The sequence below is a fragment of the Anopheles funestus genome, chromosome X, assembly GCF_943734845.2.
Source record: "Anopheles funestus chromosome X, idAnoFuneDA-416_04, whole genome shotgun sequence".
NCBI lineage: Eukaryota > Metazoa > Arthropoda > Insecta > Diptera > Culicidae > Anopheles > Anopheles funestus.
Window position 1 is genome coordinate 1,390,727 of NC_064597.1, and position 24,335 is coordinate 1,415,061.

Here is a 24,335-nt window from a genome sequence, read left to right on the forward strand (position 1 = left end):
TAGTCGAAGGATGTGATTGATTATATTTTACCCCAGTAACAAACATAATAACAAACGATTAGTGGCATAATCTGTTATGACGTGTTGCCTTAGTTAAATTAATTTTTTTTAAGATTTACCTCTTGGAAATATTAGTTTCGCTGCCTAATGTTTTAGTGATTTATATACTTGTAGTTAGCACAAATCTACGATAGGCGTACTTTTGTTGTTTTTTTTTAAATATTTTTTTTCTTGTTTTGTTTTCTCTTTATCGTTTTTTTCTTTTCTTGTTTTTGTTTCTCGTAACTATCATCGCAATTATTCGAAGTCATTTCTTTACTGCTGCTTCTCCCTACATCGCCGCTCCCAGTTCTTATTATCGCCACCCTCCACACATCTTTCCTCTCGTTCTCTCTCGTCTCTTTGTTTTTTTTTCTCTCTCTTTCCCATTCCTGACTGGTGCGAGCGGGCACAGAACCTAGCACGCACACATACACTATCTGTTTCGTTTGCTGTTCTACGTAAATGTCATTTCTGCTCTCTTTCACCTATCATATTTGCATGGGTGTGTTTTGTGGTTTTCCTCTGTGTGTTTTCAGTTGTTTTGCGCTATTATGCATTTTATTATGCGGTAATTATGGCTTGCAATCTATCGGGTTTCATTCGTACCGTTTATTTTACTTGTTACTTGTGTGTTTTGTTTTTTTTTCTTTTCCTTTAGCCCTTAAATACTTAAAATTATTTTTTGGTAATCTTATCTTCTTGCACTTTACTTACGCGTGTATGTGTGTATTTGTTCTCCCTCGTAAACGCTTCGTTTTCGATTATTTCTGTTCGTAAATTACGAGTACGTGGTGCAGCAAAGTTTCTTTTTGTTTTGGGTTTACTGGCTAATGTGTCTTCTGTGTACGTGTTTTGTGGTTGGTTTGTTTGTCTCTGTGTGTAAATGTGTTTGCTGCTGTTGCTGCTTGTTCTTCTACTAATCTTGTTTCATCCTTTGTTATCTTCTCTTTCTATTTGTTCCATTTATTTGTTACTTAGTTTCCATTTCTAGCTTGGATCGCAACATCGCAAGAAAGAAGAGACGAATGAAAAAACGTAGTTCTTCGTGAATATATGTTCGTTTGTTAGTTTTTTTTTGTTGCTTTTGTTTCTTACTTTGCATTTCTTTAAATTTGCTTTCTTACATCTCTTTCTAATGGGGGGAGGGAGTGAGAGCATACACTATACGTTTCGCACGCGCCGTACGTCATGAAGAAAGAGAGAGAGAGAAATGTTGCACAATTTCACAAGGGGAAAATGGGAGAAGGGGATGAGATACAAATAATTCTATGTTTCTATCTAATGTTTCTAAACATGCTTGCTTTGTTTATCAGTTTTCTTCCCTTCCATTTTTTTGTTTGTTTGTTTGTTTTGTTTTGTTTTGTTTCCTTAGTTTCCTCCATTTTTTAGACTCCAAAAGAGAATGAAAAAAGAGTTTGGAAACGAACCAATAAAATACGATACATCCATTAAATACAGTACAGCTGACGCGACACTATACATACATACATACATATATACATGCATGCAAGGACGTACATACATATGTTTGTACATACATTCGTGTCGGTTTGTAATTTCAGTACCGTGTTACCAATTCTAGTGTTCCGATTTTGTTTGTTCTCTTGTTTCTTTCTTCGTTTCTCTACTTATTTCTTCTTCTTGCATATTCTTTCTCTCTTTCTCTCTCTCTCAATTTCTCTCTAAATTTCGTGTAAATTTCCTTTTTGTCTTTCACGTATAGGTAAAGTTGTTTTCTTTTAAGTGTACTTTAATTAACATTTCAATATTTGTTTCTGCCACTAACAACACTGTGCCCCAAATACACGAATACTTCACCGTCAAGTTAAAAAAGTGCAGTGTGCGATGCAAAACTGCAAATGCAAAGCTTCACCTCTGTCTCCTGTCCATCATTAGCAATGTCAAACCACACATTTCCCTTCACAAACACGCAACATTGTTGCACGCGTGTGGGTGTAACGAAGAGTATGCGTACCTGTCTGAGAAGGTAGCATAATTATAAGTAATTTTCGGCTAAGCAAAAAAGAATACGGGATAATCAGAGAGAGAGAGAGAGGGAGAGAGAAAGAGAGAAAAAGAGAACGAAAGAAAGAAAGAAAAATGAGAAGAGAACTGCTTCCCTATGTTTGGCTTGCTGTTTGGCGTGCCATTGCTTTAAACTACAAATTTATCTTGCAAGATTTACATTTCATTGTTTTTCTGTGTTTTCGCTTTCTCTCTTTCTACTTTTGTTTAATATTCGGGGATCCGCATTGAGATTCTCTTTCAAATGTTTTTTTTTGTTTTGTTAGTTTGTGTTTCTTTTGTGTACGTGTGTATTCTATACATATGTGTAAATATGTATATTTGCGTATGCCAATTAGCCTAGCAGCGTTTTCGATCTATAGCTTGCACGTGGTGCGCGGGCGTGTATATGTGTGAAAGAGAATGTTTTTTTACCTTTTGCTGTGTTATGGTTTTTTTTGTTGCTCCATTTTTGTTACTTTAACTTTAATCGTTTGCTGTTTTTCGTTTGTTTCCTTGCTTGTTTCACTCTGTTACTCTCTTTGCATTGCATTAGAATACGACAACGACTAGAAGATGGTGTTAGTTTAGTTGTTACACTTAATCCATATTGCTGCGTTTTTATGTATTTAGTTGTCTTTCATATTGTTTCGGCTTGGTTTACAACTTTTCTTTTTCCATTTACTTCCCTCTCGCTTTCCTAGTTTGTTCGGCTTTAGTTTACGTCTAGTATATCCACAGCGCAATGAACCTGACGCAACAGTATAAGTAAATCGATACAATTAAAACCAAAAATTTACAACCATCCACTCGCTCAAACATCCACACTAACACCCACACGCGTACACACTCACACAGACGATCGTACAATCGGTTTCCAAATCGAACACATTCTTTTTTATAACATCTTATCCGCGCACTGTAAACAGCCAGAATCACAGTAAGGAAACAAAACTTAAACAAAGAACACAAAAACGCTAGCAAACGATATAATCTAGCATTCCTTACATCGCACCCACCTTCAGCGGCTTTCTTCTAGTAAACATAATCACTTTTCCAATTCAAAGCAAAACACAAATTCTGCTTCTCATTGCGGTAGAAACAGTTGGCGAAACTAAATCAACATATGTTGAAAACACGACATAAATAATAAAGATAAACAATCAATCAAAGTAAACAAAATTAAAAAAGAAAACGCAAAACAAAAGAAAATAAAACAAACAGTGAACAAATATAAACAATACCCACAAGATATTAAGTGGAAAATGCAAAATCGAAGTTCAAAGAAACTACTACTACCAATACACACGTAAAACGGAACCAAATTGTCGGGCTGATTGTCATTCGAAATATGGAACTGCGAAAAGAAAAATAACAACACAAAATAAACAAATGAAAATCCTTAGTGTGCACAGGAGGGCTGCGGAACGTTCACTATTTTTGCCATTCCCTCAGTTCCACCTGTGTATCCCCTTCCTCCATTGTTGTGTTTGTTTAATTTTCTATTTTCTTTGCTGCTTTTGCTTGCATATGTTACCCATTACAAGTGTGTGCTTGTTTTTGCGATTTTTCGTTTCATATTCTTTTTGATGTTCTGTTTTTCTCTACCTGTTGTATTTGTGTGTTGTTTTAGTAATTCTTTTAACTCTTTTATCGTTGACGGGTTTGCACTATTGCCAAATCTGTTAAAACTTCTTGTCGCTCCTATATTGTGTGTGTGTGTATGTAGAGGGGGAAGGGGAAGGGTTTGTTTTCTTTGTTTCGTTTTTTTATTACTCTTTTGTTTTTTGTTTGTTGTTGTGGTAGATTCATCGGTTCAATATTATTTTATTTATGTTTCCTTTCCATCTCTCATTTACTCGTTCTGATTTCGTTTTCGTGTTCCGACTTGTTTAGTTAAATATTATATTAAATTACTACTATCTTTTCCCTCTTTTCTTTCGGTTTTCTGCCATCTAGCTCTATAATATGATGGGTTCTTGTTTCCTTTCACTTCTTGTTTGCCCTCTTCTTCTTGTTTTGTGTATCATTCCATTACCTATTCCATGTATGTTGAATATGATACGCAATTGAGCCTTTCCGCAACTGTGTTTATGTGTGTGTGTATATGTGTTACAATATGACGTCTACTTTATCTGTCACTTTCAGGACAGGTCCTTTCAACTACAACCCTGAACATTTTTTCACCTCTTACCCGATTGGCTTTCATCTACGTTTCGCGTGTATGTGTGTGAGTGTGTTTGTACTTATGTTGCGGAGTGGATGTTGATAATGGGATGTAACTCTGCCGTTACCACAAAATTTGTTATCATTCACTTCGTGAAGGCAAATGAGTTCACACCAAACGAAATCAGTGCCCTTATTTAGGGTTTGCAATTGTTTAAAATGCTTCTCCTCTCTAACCCACACTATAGGTGGAAAAGTTTGTTTCTCTCGTTTTCTGTTTCATGTTGTTGTTTAAAATACAAACTACGGTAAAAGACCAGTTCGATATTAAATGCTTTCACCTACACGCAAACACACACACACACACACGCATACACGAACACGTGCACTAACAACCAGACACACCAAAATCGACACACCATTCCTTTCTCCCTTCTTTTCCTGTATGAAATACAGTCTATCTACATCGGATCCTTCCCCAACCTTCCCCTAAATTTCTTTTTCATCCAGCTCATCTACTTGCCGAATCACTCAGAAAAAATGATGCGTTGAACAAAAACCATTTTTTAACCAAAACAAAAACAAAGTTTATACTATTATACTAGTTGAGAGTCTGCCTGCTCTTGCCTCCCCTTTAAGCCCAGATCAAGCCTTCTGCCTTTGAATCAGGTCAAATAGTAAAGTCGGTAAACCACGACCATAACAAACACACTCGATCTGTGTTCTAATCTCGACTGAGAACCAAATAAAAAGTTCGTTTATACGAGTGTGTGTGTGTGTGGTTGTTTCTTCAATAATATCATGACGTTGTTGAGTCGTGTTAGTGTGGTTTACCCGCCATTTGTTTCCATGCGTGTTGGCGTGCTACAAGCCAATAGCGAACCACACAATTTCCTGTAGCAGACACATACATACGGACATAAAAAATGCATCATGCGAACTTTTCTGTTTTCTCTTCCACCTAGCGAATACCGGCTGGTAAGATAAGTTTAAAATGCAAAGTATTCCCGATTGGTTTAGCAGGCGTTACTCCTGTTTCACTGATGTTCTCTTTCACTCTATCTCTTTCTGTTCCTTCCTTTTATTTTCTTCGTAATCAAATGGAGAAGCCCTGCTTTTCCAACAATTTGACCTACTTGTTCTGTTTTGAATGTTTGTTGTTGATTTGCTTATCAGTTTGCGTGTTTTATTTGTGTGTCTCTGTGTTGGTTTTTGCTCGTTAATTACTTTGTTCTTGACTTATTTCACCCCATTTTCGCCACAACACTTGCTTACGGTTGCGGACGTAAATGTTGTAGGATGGATGCGCCTCAAATTGAGCAGTTTGAAATTAAGCCTACCCTGCAAACAATAAGCAGAGCCAGAGCAGAGCTACTCATAACTTCTTCCCATTCCTACTTTACTATTCCGGCATCCAGCGGTACAACAACAAAAAAGGGCAACAACATACACAAAGAAAAAACAACAAAAGACATAAATTATGGAGGGAACGCGCGTTGTACATTGCGTGTGCTCAGTTACGTAAGGGCAAACAATAGGATTCTCGCATTGAATGGATCGATGCCGATTGATCGTGTGGATTTTTGCTTTGTTTGTTTTTTTTTCTGCTGTAATTTGCAACCCTACAGCTAAGTACAAGCGATGAGGTTGGGGGAGGTTATGGATTAGGGGTTGATAAAACGATGCCCGGTGTGTTATCGTCTTGCACAAGTACAGTGTGTTGTGGTTTGCACTAGCATTTGTTCTACATGCTAACCTTGTTTCTTCTTTAACTATACCTTGGCTCTTGATGATCCACACACATACACGCACTCACACACATAAACACGTGCGCAGATACATACACGTGGCAAAACTGGCAGGAGTGTTACAGTGGTCCCACTGCCAGAAAAATATTCGTCTCGGTGTTCACGTGTGCTGTTCGAATTTTTCATTCATGCTATTTTTCTTCCTTTGCATCCTGTTTTTCGCCATACAATCCTACAATCGTTCAAATGTGCCAAAAATCTTCTTTTTTTTTTGTTTCATTTACCTTCTTTTCTATTATTTTCTGTTCTGACCGCGCCCTTTCTGTGAGTAAAACCGATTAAATCGAATAAGTAAACTTCCTCAACATGTTCGCGGTTTAAAACATTGGATTTAAGAGTTTTACGGCGTGCTACAATTGTTTGTATGTTTGTTTAGTACTTCTTGCCTCTCCCATTCCTTCCTCCACCTATCCTTATCACCCTCCCCCTACCCCCTTTGTCCTCCCTTTATCCACACCCCACCGTACTACTTTTGTCTCGTTTGCTTTCCATATACAGGTTTGTTTTATGTTTTTGAATGACAATGATGGGTGTGTGTGTATGTGTGTTTATGTAAAGGTGTATATGTTCTAAATTTTATTCTCTTCACCATAAGATCGAGGATGGCATACAGGTGAAGATGTAGGAGTGTAGTACACGATTAACTTTTGGCTTCATTTTGGTTTTCCCCCCCTTCTTTTTAGTCAATTTTGTGTCTGCCATAAAGTCAATGACAAAAGAAAAATACACACATACATAAATGCACGCATGCACACCATTCACACATACACACATGTGAGTGTTGTTTTTCTTAGGTCGCTTGTGCTCAACGGGTTTTTAAACATTTGGTTTGTGTCATTTTGTTTTCCAATCTAACATGCAGGTGCGAATGTGTGTTGCGTCCGTGTATGTCGACACGAATGGTAAACGGTAAAAAGACAACGGTAAGTTGGGGGTGATGAGAATCGGAACGGGGAAGAGTAAGGGATGGGGGGGAAGAAATCGAATTCCCCGCCAAGAGGTGAAGTGTTTGCAAAAGTGATTTTTTTTCCATTTTCCTTTTTCCTCCTCTTCTTCTTTTGTGAAATTTGTCAATGGGTGAGTGTGATTGTTTTTGTTTTCTTCTTCCTTTCCCTTATCTCGTTTGTGTATGTATGTGTTGGTTTTTGTGAATATTTTTGTTTTTTTTTTCTCATTAAAGTTTTGCCATCTTTCTTTTACAATTATCAACATGTGTGGTGCACCAAAATACGGGAGAAAAAGTATGAGGCAGAAATTTGAAGTTTCCCAATAAATATGCGATTTTGCGACTTTTCTTCATCATTATCTTCTTCTTCTTCTTTATCTTTATATGCTAAACTCCTTCCGTATTTCCGTATATGTCCATCCAAACTAATCTCATCTCTGCTTCGGCGTCGTCGTCGTGGATTGCTTCATCTTACAAGCGAAAAAGTGTTGGTTGTAGTAGTAGTAGTAATAGTATCAGTAGTAGTAGTAGTAGCAGTAGTATCAGTAGTAGTTGTAGTAGTAGTAGTAGTAGTAGTAATAGTAATGTGTAGCAGTAACTGTTGCTGTTGGCTGCTGCTGTTCCACATCCTTGCCCGTACCGTTTCTCTACTCGTACCACATCCTACTGGTCAATCTACTTGTGATTGACAAAGTCGTATTGCGTCGCGGTGTTGCTAAAGCTTCCGTTGCGGCTACCGTGAAAGTGTACGTTTTGCCACTTGTTGTCCTTTTTATGCCACACCCTCGTCTCCTCGGTCTGGACCGTGTGCGGGTGGCCCTGCTTGTCGATGTACTGCGTCAAACGGACGTACGCGATGCACGCCGTGTCCTCGCCGAAGATGTGCACGTGCGGGTTCAGTATGGTGGTGTTGATCGCCTTGTTGCTCTTGCCGAGCACATTGTCGAAGTTGAACTTGTGGAAGTCCATACCCTCGATCAGGTTGCCGAGCGCTTCCGGCTCGAACGAGGTCAGATGCGGATCGCAGATCTTCGTGTACGTTTCGTAGTCACCGTTGTTTATTGCTTCGATCAGCTGCTCGGTAATCTTGATGATTTCCTGCCGGCGCGCCTTGCAATCATCGTCCTCGACAGTGGTGCTGGACGAATCGGTCGACTCCTTCACCTGCGAACCGTCGCCCTTCTTTGCGATCATGCTCTTGCTGGAGAAGTTGCGCGTCGCGAGCATGGTCGTGAGGATGGCACCCTTCAGCTTGCGGCGCGCATTGAACTTCTTCAAGCAGTCGACCGTCTCCTGCCGGTGGACGACCGATGCAACGCGCTCGCGCTGGCAGATCCACGGATGCTTCAGGGCGTCCGCAGCCGAGATGCGCTTGTACGGGTTCACTGTTAACATCTGGTTGATCAGGCTTTTCGCCTCCGGCGTCACCGTATCCCATTCCGGCGACGGGTAGTCGTACGTGCCCGCCTTTATCTGCACGTATAACCGGTGCTGATCCTCGTCCCAGAACGGCGGGTAACCGACGAGCAGGATGTACAGTATGACGCCGCACGCCCAGATATCGACCGCCTTCCCGTACGGTTCCTTCTTCAGCACCTCCGGCGACAGATAGCCGGGCGTACCGGCGAACCCAAACCACGCCTGCTGATCGCCCTGCACCTCTATTGCCAGCCCGAAGTCTGCCAGCTTCACTGCCGCACCCTTCGCCTTGCTTGCCAGCAGCAAATTTTCCGGCTTCAGGTCCCGATGGACGACACCGTTCTGATGGCAGTGGTTCACCGATTCCAGGATCTGCTGTATGCAGTGCGACGCGTCCGCCTCCGAATAGAACTCGCGCGCAACAATGTCCTCGAACAGCTCGCCCCCGGTTACGAGATCGAACACTAGGTAGTGGAAGTTCTCCTCCTGGATGCTGTCGTGCAGCCGGACAATGTTCGGATGCTGTAGCTTTCTGCATATTCGCGCCTCACGCTCGAGCTTCTGGAAGTCGCGCGACGTCAGCTTCTTCGTGTTGATGATCTTCGCCGCAAACTCGAACCCGGTCGACTTCTGCACGCATCGCTTCACGATCGAAAATGCACCCTTGCCGAGCTCCTCCTTCAGTTCGTAGTTGTCGGAAAAGCGCGTACACGCTGGCTGGGCCGCCATTTTTTTTTTTTGGATCACTTGGGTTGGTGCGCGTGTTACGGTGTTAACGGCGTTGATGATGGTTTGGGGACGGGTGTTGTGTGGGTTTTTTTGGACGAAACACTCAAGCGCACCTTTTGCCGAAGTAGTAGTAGTGGTAGGACAGTAGGACCGTTGCGGGATGAAAAAAAAACCGCCTTCTGGAACAATATATGACACTCTGGCGGTGCTTAGTGTTCCTCACAAATAATCACTTCACACACAAGTAACGCTGCACCGTTGCTGGGGCTTGTAGCTTTAGCACCGTCTTAGCACAGCAGGTGGGCGTTTGTAAGAACGTAAGGCTTCACTGTAGCACCGTTATTACCGCCTCAACCACGATAAACGATTTTTCCTCACTCTATTTATATTTTTTTTATGTATATCTCTCTCACTCTCTTCGCAGACTATCTATTCTTTCACTCGTTCGCTCTCTCTCTCTCTCTCTCTCTCTCTCTCTCTATCGCGCGGGCGGCTGGAAGCAATGTATGTGGCCCGGCCGCTCTGATCGCGTTAATTCGCTCACTGGTTGAACTTTTCCCGTTGATTGATTGCTTGGTTGCTGTTGACGCCTGCCACCACTAGCTTAGTCGCTCGCTTTGGCGTGATAGTACGATTGCTGAATCGTGAGTTGTCGTCCGATCGTGGATGCTGAACGTTTCTGCTGCTGTAGCACCATGCCAAACATGATAGTGTGTCTGTAACCTGGGTACCTTTTTTTTGCAGGTTTTGCTGCTGCCAACCTCGGCTAGATGGCACAAATGCACTGCCGTGTCCGGAATGGGAGGGGGTGGGGTTTCGCGTTTACCTGACAGAGGGTGTGTTCCTTAAATCCGCTCACACTGGGTACGCTGCAATAGAAGAAGGGACCAGATATTGGTTGTGTGTGCGACGATTAGGATAGTTTATTTATTTACTCTTTTTTTAAGCACATTTAGTAAACGTCAATCTACCAAAACAGCAAACGAAACTGATCTATCCATATAAAATCTGTGACGACCACAAGAACAGTAAACGGTACGAGTTATCACACATACGAAGAAGCTTTACATCTTAACATTTGTGGAAGGTTTGGAGAGATATTTTGCGAGTCTAGCCAAACGTTTTAAACACACATATCCAATGCCCGCACTTGCTACTGATATTTAACTATAATACGATGTGGCTAAAATGCAGCTGTAACAGCTGCAGTGTAGCGACACAATGTGTACACAATTGCATTGCATTATAATTTTTCCATACATGTATACGTAAATTCATTTCACTATGTACAAAACAAAAACTGGTAAGTATTTATTCCATATCAAATTAAAAATAACAAACAAGTTAAAAAAATACTAAAATGGTTAATGTTATTTTGTTTGATAACGCTAATGGAGGCGCCAGGTATGGACAGAACGTTACGCTCAGAAGAAGTGGAGGCGCCTGGTGGTTCAGTGGAGGAGGCGCCTGGTGGTTGAGTGGAGGAGGCGCCTGGTGGTTTTCATACGACACGAATCCGGCACCGAATCTTATTCGAATACTTTAAACAAATGGTTTATTTTTTGTACTGCACCATCCATAACGTGTACGGCAAATATGAATTCCAGTAAGTGATGAAGTAATTGATTATTCTGGAACGGAACATTTGCGCCGATAAGAAATACATAGACGTGCGTATGCAAACTAGGCTTTTTCTCGCTATTGGATTAAGATCAACAAATGAAGTAGACGAGAATTAAAACCATTAAGAGCCAACATCCAATACGGACAAGTTTTTTGTTTAAAAATTCCAAAAAGTTATTCTTTTCAAAATGTTAAGTGTATATTTCACCTTAAGCTTTTGTTTATTTGTTTAATTCTATCTGCTTCGCGATTCCACTAGAATGTTTCTTGTAAAACGTATTTAAAAACATTCAATCCATAAAGAAGAGGGGACTATTTTATTGATTATCAGATTATAGCCAGCCGGAGTCATTCATTATCGTGCTGATACTATCACCGAGATACATTCAAAGAAGAAGAAAAAAAAGAAAAAGCCCATTTACGAGAGTGCACCACCCAATTGCCAGCAATCGATTCCATATGAAACATTTCCAATATAAATGACACATTCATAATAATTTAGTGCCTGTTTTGCCAGCGCGTTCGATCGGCCTTTATATGGCCAGAAGCTCAGGATAAGGAAGGAGCAATACAAATCTCACCCTAATCACGGTGAACAAACCAACAAACCCGACCCTGTGTGCACGCAGTAGGCTGACAGGCACTCTACTTCGGTTGCCTGTCCAAATGACGTACGTTTGTAGCTCAAATCGACGTTAGACGCTTGCAAAACCTTCACCGAAAGGACGAAGAAATTATGGTCGTCAAACCGTCCCACGCAGTCCCACCATTCGCTGTACTTATGCAAGTGGAAGTTAGCGGGCGGTAAGGAGAGCCGTCACACGTCAACCACAGAAATGCATCGTCAACAACGAACGAGGGATGGAAAAATGGACAATGGAGCAAAGGAGACAGTTGGGATCCCAACCAATGACCATATGGTAAGCTTCTAAGCGGCTGGATAAGCGCTTACTCGTACCGAGCGTACATTCCTCTGTTGGTTCTACCTTTAAATCCAAAGGACGATCAATTGCTGCACGGCTGTGCTTTGTGTTTGTGCATGTATGTAGTGTGCGTGTATGGTGGCTTAAGGGGGGGTAAGTTTCGCTAGCTTTATTAAATTATTCACCCAATACCGATGCAAACACACACACACACCAACACCTGCATGGAGGTGTATTGAGGTTTTTGCCGGAATACGAAATTCGATTACTTTCTCATATCGGCCCGCCATAACGTGTTGTGTACTAGTAGTCGAGCGAGTGGTATATATTGGTAGGGCAACGCGGAGAGGATTGGAGAGGGATCTTACAAAACAATCAGCGGTACTCAGCAATCAATCAATACCAATCCGTTGCAGACACGAGATGCCTTTTTCAGAAGAAAGAAAAAACACGCACACACACACACTAACACAACGCACAAAGCTAGCAGGGAAAACAAGATGTCCGTTGAAGGTGACGGAGCGGTGACAGTTGGGAACAGAACAGTCAGAACGAAGTGCACACAGAGATAGGGGAGCATTTGCGAATGGGGGGGGGGGGGGCGATGGTACACACGCGGCAATCTTCCTCCCCAATGGCATGAGAGGGGGAAGCAAAAGGGGATGGTAGAGATGGAGCATTAAGGAGAGGGGTGAATTGGGATTGTTGAATCGTGAGCACGAACCTTCAATACGTGCAGCATTTATGGTTGACTGTGGGGAAACAAAACGCAGCGAGCGAAAGGAAATCGAGAGAGAGAGAGGGAGAGAGAGAGAGAAAAGTGATTCGGTTTTTCCATCCAGTCCCCGGGACACCCTTTCTGTGAATCGAACGGAGGAAGACGGGCGACGGGCGACGAAATTATCGTGACCGCGTACAGGAAATAGGAACAAACTAGCCAAAAAGCAAACACCCTGCCAAACAACTCGACGCACACGCGCCAAACCATCTCGCATCTTCCGAAAAGGGTGCGCGAGGGTTTAGCGAAGAAAGAAAGAAATAAAAACAACATCACATGCAGCAGCAGCTGAAAAACGAAACAGGGCGGAAAACTAAAAATCGGTACCTTTTCGCACCGTATTTCTTAGAGACACCGTAAATTTAGCGGCCGAAAAGCGCACTCTGGATGTATTTTTATACTTTTGCTCAGCCGGCACAAAAACCTTTTTCGAAACCTTTTTTCCGCCACCACAACACCGCTTGGCGGTACACACGGTTGGAGATGGGAGTGTGTGATGCAGAGAAATCACCCACACTTATGCTTATCCATTCTTTTTTGGATTCTGCAATTTTATTTCAAATTTGTTTTTTTTCTTGGTTTTGTTTTTGTTAAGTGGAGCCATTTACACAAAATACTGAAGAAACGGCACAGATTTAAAAAAAACGGTACACACACACACACGCTCGCGCGCGCGCACTTACACGTACACACACACACATACAGACCTACAATCGTACGCAAAACAGCTCACCTCTTACTTATACAACCGTATTGCTCATGCGTATTCTGGCCTCCCCCCTTTGATGCCACAGCTCTCGAGAGCCCTCGCGGCTCTCCCCGTCGAGGAGGAGTGCAGAGGGAAAGAGAGAATTTACGGGACGGGACGGTGGAGCGACGAAGGGAGACGCAACGGATTACACCTTCTTCGATCGGAGATACCATATTCTCGTTCATGTCCGCTAATATGCGCGTGCGAGCAAGATATATAGAAAGAAAGAGAGTGATAGAGAGAGAGAGAGAGGCGAGAGGACACCGAACTGGGATGGAACAATAGAAGAAAAGAGCAAACAAGATATTGATAGGCAAATCAACATCATCATTGGCAATATATTATTGAGAGTAGATGACCGTGTCTCCCTGGGACACACACCCACACACACACACACACACATATCACCAGCGGCGCTTTAATCCCGGTCTATCGTGTCCATATCACCGCTCGATTGGATTTCGTACCGTACATTTAAACGAGCGAACGAGTGCTACAACCCTGGCGAAACAAGGTATATATGGCGGAACAGCATATTAGAGAAAGAGAGTGAGAGAATGTGCGGGCGCGGCGCAATTTGCGAACAGCAAACGGTCAACTATCAACACAACCGACCCGTACGGAATGAGTGGAATTGTCGGTACCCAACTTATGGCCCCATTCCGAACTGTCAGTTTCATTTTATCTCAATCAGATGGAAATTTGTCATGATCATGATTCGAAGATTGCGAATCAAAAAAAACGGAAACGCGAAGTTTCGTGTGCGTGTGTGTCTTATATCGAACGTCTCTCCGTTGCCGCGTATGGATATTCAGCACGCACCTATGCGCTTGGGCGATATTGTCTTTTTTGGGTTCCATCGATTTTCTGCGACTGCTTCTCGATTGGATTTGATACACTCTACACACATTGACATACACATACACACACACATCTATTTTGTTCCACCTTGCAAGCATCCTTTCTTTGTTTCGGTGTCACCAATCTACTCCATCCTTTTCGTACCAAGTTATAATCGGTCAGTTCACAATAGCGCTGCAAAAGAGTTCGAAACGCTGCTAGATATTCGAAAAGGAAGCTATCCTTTTTTGTCAATGTTACATATACTGCAGACTATAGTTGCTCATTATCAAACGCTGATGGATAGGTAATGATTCGATTGCTCAAGCTTATAAGGGAATTCCTCATCGAACGGTACACAACGCATGGCAAACACTGCACAGTAGCCCCGTCTGTATACGGGTATCCGGCCACACTTGTCCGGAAATGAAAACTTCCAACTGCTGACTACTTACAACAATGCAACAGCGACTAGGGATATCAAATCGCTTGACAGAGTAAAACGATTTTCACACCCGCACTAACCAAATAGATAATGCACGTCGTTTCGATTGAAAGTACGGAGGTTTTTTTCGGATACGTCCCTGAACGTACGTACCAATGACGCTCATCACCTATCACTATAGCTGGCAGTAAGATTACTAGCAGACAAAAGCGGCGCAAATCACACAGGTGTCTTTTTCATACATCCTCTCCTGCACTAACGCAACCAGCATCCCGCACAGTTGCAAAAGCACGACCGATAGAGAGAAAGGAAAGAAAGGGAGCGAGAGCAAGAAAGAGAGACAACGAGCGAGAACGAATGAAAGCGAGAAAGAGTAAGAGAGATTTGTAGATTTTAGGGAAGATTTACCTTCCGCTCAAGAATGGGACGGGGGGTGGGGGGAGGAGACCACTTGTCGGACCTGCCAGATTCATGGAAGTTTGATCGGATCGGAAGCGGGCTGTCTGAGAGATACCCACAGCACCAGTTTACCAATTCTCGTGCAAGGGTGTGTGGAGAATGGGACATGTACTAGGAGCCGGGTATGCCACTTAAATCAACTGTCTGCTCAGTGACAGCTGCTCAAGCAAGCGCCAACCTCTTGGAGGTGTGTCCCGAAAGTCGATACAAACAAACACACGGACGCAACACAGTGCCGAACCAAAGGTACTACCGTGTCCTTTTGCCTTTTCATCGATCTACTAGATATCATACATAAGTAACGAATTTCGGCATGACATTTCGGACCTGGGCAGTTGCAAAATGAAAAAAAAAACAACCACACATAAAGGAACGAACCTAGTTCGAAAAAGGTAGCATTCTTTAGCCCAAGATTGGCTTACCTCCTGTAACCACATGCATCATTAATTATACAATCATCATTTTAGATTAAACCTCTTGTAGTACTGCATGGGTGTGTGTAACTTTTCGAAGGTTATCTTATATCGCTTTTCATGTCCACATTCTCCATTCTACTACACCATGTAGAAACACGCACAGGTACACATACACTAAAGTGCATAATGGGCCATCAAAACTGACCAAACTGCCAAGGGTTATAGGTTCCTAACTCGACGAGAGCTCTGTGAATCGATTTATATACCCAGTCTGGTTCCTGCGACACTTGATCCATCGCACAGTACTTATAGTAGTAGCATTGCACGAAAAACCGATAAAAGTAATGGTAGCGAAGCGATGGCGCTCAAGGGCTCTTCGACTACCCCTATTAAGCATCAGGTCAACTCTGCACCAGCCGCACAAATGCAACCAATATAGGTATAAGTAACCACGCTGCTATATTGCATTACCCTTGCCAATGTGCTAGGGCTTCACTAGCACGATGCTGCCCCCGGTTGATGTAAGAAGGTACTAACGGAGTTGACACAAAGTACCGGACGTGTACTACTTTTATGCGCTTTTCGCAAACCATTACTATTCCGGAGACACATTAACCGGTGGGAGGAGGGTGGCCCGGTGAAAGAGGGATAGATGTTCATAGCCAGGAAACACTTAGCCAGACCGGGTAACAATAGAAAAATGCTAGCACACACACACACACATACACACACTCAAACATATTCACACAGGCAGCACAAAATGGGTACTTGGAGCGAGACTAACGCTATAATGCTTTCCTGTTCCAAAGTGTCCATGTTTGGTGCGCCTAGATCTACGGTAGATTTCCACCCATACCCATGAAGGATGCTTGAAATGATGCTCAACTTTTTAATCTTGTGCCATTGAATGGTTACGCCCGGGTACAGGACATTTTCCGCTGATCTTTCCGGTTGTTTTCGAGTGTACTAACTATGCTAGGTTGCCGGGGTAACTCCGGACGTTAGATATATCTTGGTTTTTTTAGCCAGCTCCCGTCAGGTTTTGCCATTACCCGTAAAATTAATGTTATGTGCGTATGTTCCAATAGATGAGCTGTTGGAAGAATGGTACCACATGTAAACCCACAACAGGCTGGTTGCTAAGCCGTGCGTTACTGCGAGATATTGTTCCAGGTACCGAAGATGCTTGCTGTGACATTAAACATCACAGCAGACTTGAAAATATTACCATCAGACTACTTTACACGTCTATTGTCTATACAAATTCTTGCAATGTTTGATAAGTTCTTGTATCAAGTAAATCGCTCAGTAATTCCAACAAATTGAGCCCAAAATGTGACCCTGGTGGAGGCTCCCCGATATTTATGCACTTAAGAAAAAGGGAGCAATAGCAGATAAAAAAAGAGAAGGAGAGAGATAGAGATAGAAAAAAGAGAAGGAGCGAGATTCAAATTTCACAAGCAGAAGTGTGTCGAGATGTACAGAGGAAAAGGGTTATTGCAAACAGAGTCTAGGGAGTCGACCACACCGTGGTTTTATGAAGTGTGGTGTCGTTGGGGAAGGATAAGTACAAAACCTCCAAGGCTAATACTAAATGGGATGAATGCGTGGAGACACCGAAAAAGAGCATACTCACAAATACATGTATATATATAGGTAGGTGTATAGATATATGGAGATGTATATATATAGGTATATAACATGAATATATACATATATATTCTTATGGGTATAATTTTTTGTTGTACAAGGAGGAAGAATTTTCTTAGATTCCGCATCAACATGTGTATGTGTTTGGGTGTTTGTCAAATGTAAAACCAACTAAGATGTAAACCCGACTAGACGTGGGATATGGAGCATTTTGAGGATTTGGGTTCGAAGAGTTACATGAGCTTACAATGAAGGTGACAGGGATGAGTCTGTTTGTGTGTGCGTGTATACAGGATTTAGTAGATCTTGCTTCTTTTCGAAGTTCGTTCGAAAAGTTAGTAAGGTCGAGGAATCTCCGGCAAAAGATGGAAACTAGACCAAAGAGAGAACGAAGAGCAGAAACCACAGAGAGAAAGAGCGAGAATGTGCTCGAGAGATAAGAAAACAGCGGAGAGTGTAGTAGCAATTTTCACCTACGCGACGGGGACGTGCCTGCTGCACGTTCCGGTTGCGCATGCCCGTGGAAGATGCGCACTGCTCGTAACACCGCACGTACTACATACACGTACGGGTGCATGGGAGGGTTGGTATGCGATACGTTCAAAAATAAAGCACGATTTGGGCAAGAAATTAGGTTTGTAATTAGGGTTTGCTCTCCGCAGTTCTGCCGAAATTCCCAACGCACCGCTACTGCCGCCTCCTGCAGGAACAGACCAAAAGGATGCAGCCTGGAATGCATCGTGTAGGGGCCGATGTCAGGGGATGTTCAACGACCCTGCGGGCGGCATCTTAGGCATTTTTTGGTTTGATAGTAGAAATGCGTATGTGGCCGTGTGTTGCCTGGGTGCCTGGATGGGAGACACCCTGCGCACGACGTCTCGTCTCTGCCATGTGTGTTCACCTTTGTTCACAGCCGTTTTTTTTTGTTCCAACTGCTCTTGCAGCACATCGCCGTATGTCCACCAACACACAACATTCACACACACACACATACACACACAGCTGCTCATATACCAGTACGCTTCTGCACCTGGGTGGAGAAGAGGCGCGCATTTATGCACGCGTTTCACTGTATAAATAGCCATATTTCAACCGTGGAACTAAGAGGTAGCGTGAAGTATATTGGATATTTATAAACGCGCAGTCTACTGTTCACAATCCCCCGGTCCTGCTGCAAGGACCAAGTCCTATGCAAACACTCGCACACGCATGCACGCACATACATCCTCTCCCAATCCTCCTCCCCTTCGCTTTCCACTATGGAGCCGATAAAGTTTGGGACACACAACAGATATGGCGCTTCACGCTATATTAGGGAACTACACTTTGCTTGTATGCGTTGTGCTTATAGAGAAAAAGTTGGAAAACCCATCAAGCTGGTACTGCATAAGACGCACATCTTCCTTTCCCGGGTTTCGGGGTTACTTACGGTCTAGCACATCGTAGTGTGGAAGGATGCCATGCTGTTTGTGCGGCAGTGTCCCGCCTGTTCTAAGCAGCAATCAGGTGGCCGACCAGCGACTTGTTTGCGGCCATTGAGCGGATGACAGGTGCACGCACGCACGCACGGTACGGCGGCAGCATCAGGTTGATGGTGGAGCAGAAGTTTCACTACCAATGCCTCGTTAACGAACCGTCCGACGGCTTTTATGAACGAAACCCGGGGTGTGAAGTTTACGGGCGGCTAAGGTTACGATGCAGCAAGTAACCCGATAGAAATTGGTACACCTACGGCTAAAGGTAGATATATCCCGGGATATGTATAAAATGACTATTTTTACTGTCCCGAGTCCCGTATGTCACCCCGTAACCACTGTGTTGCGTTCTGTGCAAGCGAAACTGCAATGACTTCAAGACGGTTCTGAACACGGCACTGCCCCCGTTGTTTTCGGAGGCCCTCTAGTGGCCACACATACGCAAACACACACACACACAAGGAACAGCTATTCCGTGTTTGCTCACGGGCATTCGCTCTCGCTCTCGACGATAGCTACTACCAGAGATGTATACACAAGCGCTCGCCAGATACGTGTGTGAACTACTCCGGGGACTCCAAGAGTCCACCAAGTGGATGGATTGTATTTCGCGGCCTAATATCGACGGGAGTTCTCGCCCCCCTCCCCCATTCCTGTGTGTGCCTGTGCGTGCTTTTTATATGAGGTTGCTATACCTTTCAGCGTCCCTTCACCAGTACTACTGCCTGCTCTCTGTCTGCACCATTCGCTTGATTGCTGAATAAAATTTCCCTCTGTCGCAACACCAACTCTCAAGAGCAGACACCCCAAATAACTCCGTTTCTCACCTCCGTTAACACCCAGCGAAGTAGACCCCGTTGCATTTGGTGCAGATCTAGATACTGTTGGTACTTTTTCGAATCCCTTCAGTCAGGTGAGGAAGAATTTCACCCCGACAGAAAGATTGGAAGAATGGTAGCAATATGGAACTCTCAAACCGCGGCAACAACGAAGACAACTGGAGATACTAAGGCTAAGGGAGGCTACACCACTATCGATCATCTTCGCCGTCGGTGGAATGTATGTCTCTGTATGTATCTGTTACTGAGCGCACTATTTTGTTTAACTGGATTCTTTAAAAGACTTCAGCAAATTCAGTAATTCTGGCATGTATTGGATGTCCTTCACAATATTCTTGAATGGTAATACTGCTGGAGAAGGTGCTACCATGCTTAAAGTGGTTGTGGTGGACGGCTTATCAGGGACATTACTTCCAATGCCAGGCCCCCTTGGTGCAGTGATGTCCACAAAAGGATACACGCACAGCACAGCACGCACTCCGTATACTGCTACCAACACTTTTACTCACTCATCGTGCATTTGTGTCTGCGTGTGTAAGTGTGCCTTGCTTCTACGCTTCGAATAGGACACCTGGAACAGTGCCCTGGGGGGAGTCGACTCTCACAAGCAAAAACAATCGCAGGTTTTTCCCCTGCCCCAAGAGACAAGTCTTCTTTCAATCTTTTTGAAAATAAAAGGGGGACAGAACCAAAAAAAAAAACCCCAGAAACGCACCTCTCCTAGTGTATGTGTATGCAGCACTTGGGCAGCACCGGACCCTGCTGCAGCAAACGCGCTGTAACAGGCCTTGCGGTGGGTGTAACTGCCACTGGACACACTCTGGCACGACCTGGGCCCGTCCTGCGTTTGCTTTTCCGGGCGCAAAGAAACACAGATAATCAGTTGGATGTTGTTGGATACGAATGATGAGATGATGATGATGCTTTTGCTGCTGCTTACTGCTAGTTTGACCCAGCTACCTACACACTTGGGGTTTCGAGCCGCGTACGGTTCGTGCGGTTGGTTCCTTTTTCACGGGCGCACACAAGGAGTTATCACCGACCGAGTATCTCTGATAGAGGGAATCGAGCTGACGAACGGCCCTAGCCGCGGATACGCTACCACTCGGTCCTTCCTTTACATGCTGTCTCTTTCTAGCGTTCCGCGAGCGCTATAGTTTTCATTATTACGCTATCTCGATTTTTCTCACTCTCTCTCTCGCTCTCGCTCTCTTTTATACTTTCTCAATTTTCCTGCGCTGTTCTCTATGAGCGGATTTTCCACGCAGCAAATCTGGGGAGAGTCTGTTGCGCGCGGTTAGCTTTTCACAAGCAAACCGCACACTCCCAGCGGATGAAAAGCTTCATCAGTGACAGCTCGATATGGTACGGGAGAGATGGAAAATGCGAGAGAATGACATCTAAGTGGCAAACGAGAGATCAACCGAACAGATAGTAAACCCGTGTGGATATTTCTGCTGCGTGTAAACGATAATGGGCCACTTGCCACCCTTTTTTCTTTCTTTCCGGCTATCTTTCCCTCGTCCTCTCTCTCTCTCTCTCTTTCTGTATAACTTTCTCTTCTTCACTTTACTCATCCTAATGCAGATCTCTTCGTTCGCAGCAAACAGATCAAATAGAACATGGGAACGTGAGTTTCTCACAATTCGTTTCCTTTTAACGCGACACCGACATTTAGAATATTTTCCGTACCATAATCTGCTCTTTGCGGACGTGAAAATCAACTGATTTCAATATCCAAAATAGAGAAAGAGAGAGAGAACATGAGAGAAGGTAGCTTAGAAGTATGTGGTATGCCTGCACACGGCATTGATTTGTAAAATGATTTTTTCGATCAAAAATATCACTTCTTCCAGACCTCGACCTGACCTTCGACCGATGTTAAAATGATGCGTTAAGCCGGGCATCCACTCTCAATCCTATTCCCATCTGAAGCTTCTGATTGTGTGTGCCCTGCTTAGAGTCGGGAAAGGGAACGAGATGTACGAAATCGGGTTGTGTTGTTGTCCTTCGGGGTCAATCTGGCGCTTCGATCAGAACGCTTTTGGTCCCTCTAGTCTTACAGCAAACGCAGACAAAGCGCAAGTCCAAATAATGCGTACTTCTCTGCCCCTATTCTCTCCCTTCTCTTTCCTGTTTGCAAAAGTACTTTGTAGGATTGTGAGTATGTGTTCATAATGCTAACCAATTGCTTCTACAAATGCCACTGCGTTAAAAGAAGACATGTCGTATTCTCCCGACAGAGCCAACATACACTAGTCGAAACCTTTGTTGATTTTCTTTTACTTTTCTCCCGCTCGCACACATACATACGCATACTAGTTCGCAGCTTTTCGCTTTCTGTTTTCTCTTCAAAATTTCCCATCCAAACATTCCAGTTCCAATATATGGAACTGCTTCGAGGGATTCCTCGGAAATGCCGCAAAATTGTCCAACATTTGAAAGTGTCTCGGGAGGAAGTGCTGCAGTCCTGTGTTCTGGTGTTCTACCTTTCCCTGCACCAGAAACCTCTCCAACCATCGACCACGTTTGCAGAGGGTGGCTTGGGATTTCAGGTCGGTCGGCTCAAAGGAAAAGTCGACAAGAGTGCATTTCCGAAGATTAGAGCGTGCGCGTGCGTTAAAAGCACAGCCTTACGGACCAACCTTGCTTGCCGAGAGTAAAGCCACCGTATATGCATCAACCTGGTCGATCCGGTCTTTATGCAAGGGCGAAAGAATAACAAAGGGTACCAGCAGTTTCACCAATTTTCAAGGAACATACACACGCCCAGTTTTAGTAAAACTAGATAACGTAGCATAATCCATTTACTCCTAAAACACGAATATTTGTTGCACCTGGTGCTTTGCAAGCAAGAGACGTGAATGCAACAACTGCATCTAATCGACCGTTTGAATGATTTGGAACACTCTCTAATTTTGTGGTGTTAAGGGCTTAAACATACTTAGAAGAAGCCTTAAGTGTTTCCCGTTAAATTCTTCGTATGGATTCACGCAAAACGCGATAGATGGCGCTGCGAGCAATGGATATCAAAGGCTTTCGGGCAAAAGTTGGTAGTAGATCAGAAACATTGCGTGGACTAATCTTTTTACGGTTGTTTTGGAAACGTTTGTCCATCAAATTATATTCTAGCGGAACATCAAAGCGGTGCTATAGTTGAACACAAAATATGTTTGTTGTTAATTTACTGTAAGGTTGATTTATTTTTCACTAACTAACACTAACTTCCAATATTTTTCACTAACGTCATATGCAAAGGTCAACACCAGAGTTAAAAGCTAGCACGACCTTTTGCTACGAACAATGTAGCATGTTGATGACTTAACAACTGCTTTTCTATGACTTCTTGATTGGCCTTTAACTACTTAGTGCGACCCAAAAAGAAATACCTGCAACATATTACGTACAATTGAGTGTGAAAGCTCTTTGCACTTAGAATCCTGTTAACGCGGCTATGCAGCGATCCAAGCGTCTTAACGTAGACAATATGTTAGCGTTGGATTGACCTACAGAGGTAGGAGAAATAAGCTAAACGATCTGATTTTGCAACGGCACTAAGTTACGAGTACATGCGTAGATGTACAACAAGCTTAATTTTGACTGATGAAGATAATTAATGCATTAAGCAAATAATTAAACCGATAGTTTGGACTACTATTGCCATTCGATACTCTGACCGGATTCAGCAGGAGGCACCAGTTCATAGCGCTATAAATCATTTACGTTTAACCTGTTACGGTTTGATAGCAACCTAACCGAAGATATGCAGCATTGCATGTACAAATGTTTTACTAATTTTTAGTGTGAAACTAATAGCAACTGTTATAGGCGTAAAAAGTAGGTAGTAGAATACTCATATTGCACTTACCAAACATTTTAATTCACTTTATCCGAATGCAGTCATTTGCAAAACATCTGTTTTGAGAGATCACACAAAACATAAACGCACACACGCAAATATGGGTACAATATAGATAACACTAGAAAACTTAACAAGTTCCTTATCACTACACACTGGGGGTCTTTGACTAGAGATATCAAACCGCGTAGATTCTCATCAGCAGAACGTAAACAACCTGCCTGGCAGGAGGCTCGTATTGTGCTGGTGTCGTTCTTCCTGCTACTGTTGCCTCGGATAAGCTTTCATTCTGTACGATCTCTGTCCGTAGTGCCTGTGCTCTAGGAGCTGAAAATTGGCAGTATTTTGCTATCACAGCCACTGAGCACCACAAATCATTTTCGCGCATCAACTACCATTAATTGGGTTGTTTGTGTTCGGATTGAATATGCATGCTAGCTTCATTAGCAGCCCTAATTTTGGTTTGTTATTTATTTTACTGTTCGTTTGACGTTGACATTTTATCCACCGCTGACAGACATACATGTCAACAGGACTAATAGAATCAAATTAATCGTTATCTCTATCAAATTAAAATTGTTATTTGATAACTAACTCTATTCCGGGTAACCGGGTTCAAATCCCATCCGGACCGTCTCCCCGTAGCATGGACTGACTATCCTGCTACGTGGTAAAATAAGTCTTGATACGGCCAGGCCGTTCTAACCGAGCAAAAAAAAAAAAAAAAAAAAAACTAACTCTATTTAACTACAAATTATAAGTCTATTTGCTAAGTGAATATGTTTATTACGTAGAAGAAATGATGTTGTTTTTAGGTCAGAAATGTAAAATTTCAAAATTGAAAAAAGAAATATAACCTTTTTTAAACACATTTTGCTCATCCAAAATAAAAATAAGAATGAGGGAAAACGATAACGCTTTTAAGTTAGCTCATTTCTATACCTCCGAAATATAAGCAATTTCCATACCAGTAAAAGAAAATCGTAATTAAAAACTTGTCCAGTACAAAATCTTCCTGTTTACAACCGCTATCTCGAACACTGTTCTAAAATGACCAAAAATTGTTTTACCAAATTCATCATAAGCACAAAACCAGATATTTACCCATATTTTATTAAACTGTTAGTCCTTACATTAGCATAGTAATTAAGTTAAACTAACCT

General features: G+C 42.9%; 1 protein-coding gene across 12 annotated transcripts; it reads right to left on the minus strand.

Moving 5' to 3' along the window:
* LOC125763835 (calcium/calmodulin-dependent protein kinase type II alpha chain) lies at positions 1 to 23,651 on the minus strand. Of its 12 annotated transcripts, none has more exons than XM_049427434.1 (3): positions 20,278 to 21,141; positions 18,429 to 18,733; positions 1 to 9,983 (listed from the first exon to the last, which is right to left on the minus strand). In XM_049427434.1, the coding sequence occupies exon 3, from the start codon at positions 9,112 to 9,114 to the stop codon at positions 7,642 to 7,644; it is 1,473 nt and encodes a 490-aa protein (XP_049283391.1). In that variant the 5' UTR covers positions 9,115 to 9,983; positions 18,429 to 18,733; positions 20,278 to 21,141; the 3' UTR covers positions 1 to 7,641. The 12 variants fall into 12 exon arrangements, with proteins under 12 accessions (XP_049283391.1, XP_049283412.1, XP_049283401.1 ...); XM_049427455.1 differs by lacking the exon at positions 18,429 to 18,733 and adding an exon at positions 20,029 to 20,163; XM_049427444.1 differs by lacking the exon at positions 18,429 to 18,733 and adding an exon at positions 20,029 to 20,163 and having other exon boundaries at positions 20,254 to 21,141.
* Positions 23,652 to 24,335: the final 684 nt, after the last annotated feature.

Bases quoted from the DNA above. Each gene is read 5' to 3' on its own strand.
- LOC125763835 (XM_049427426.1), bottom strand. From the start codon at position 9,114: ATGGCGGCCCAGCCAGCGTGTACGCGCTTTTCCGACAACTACGAACTG.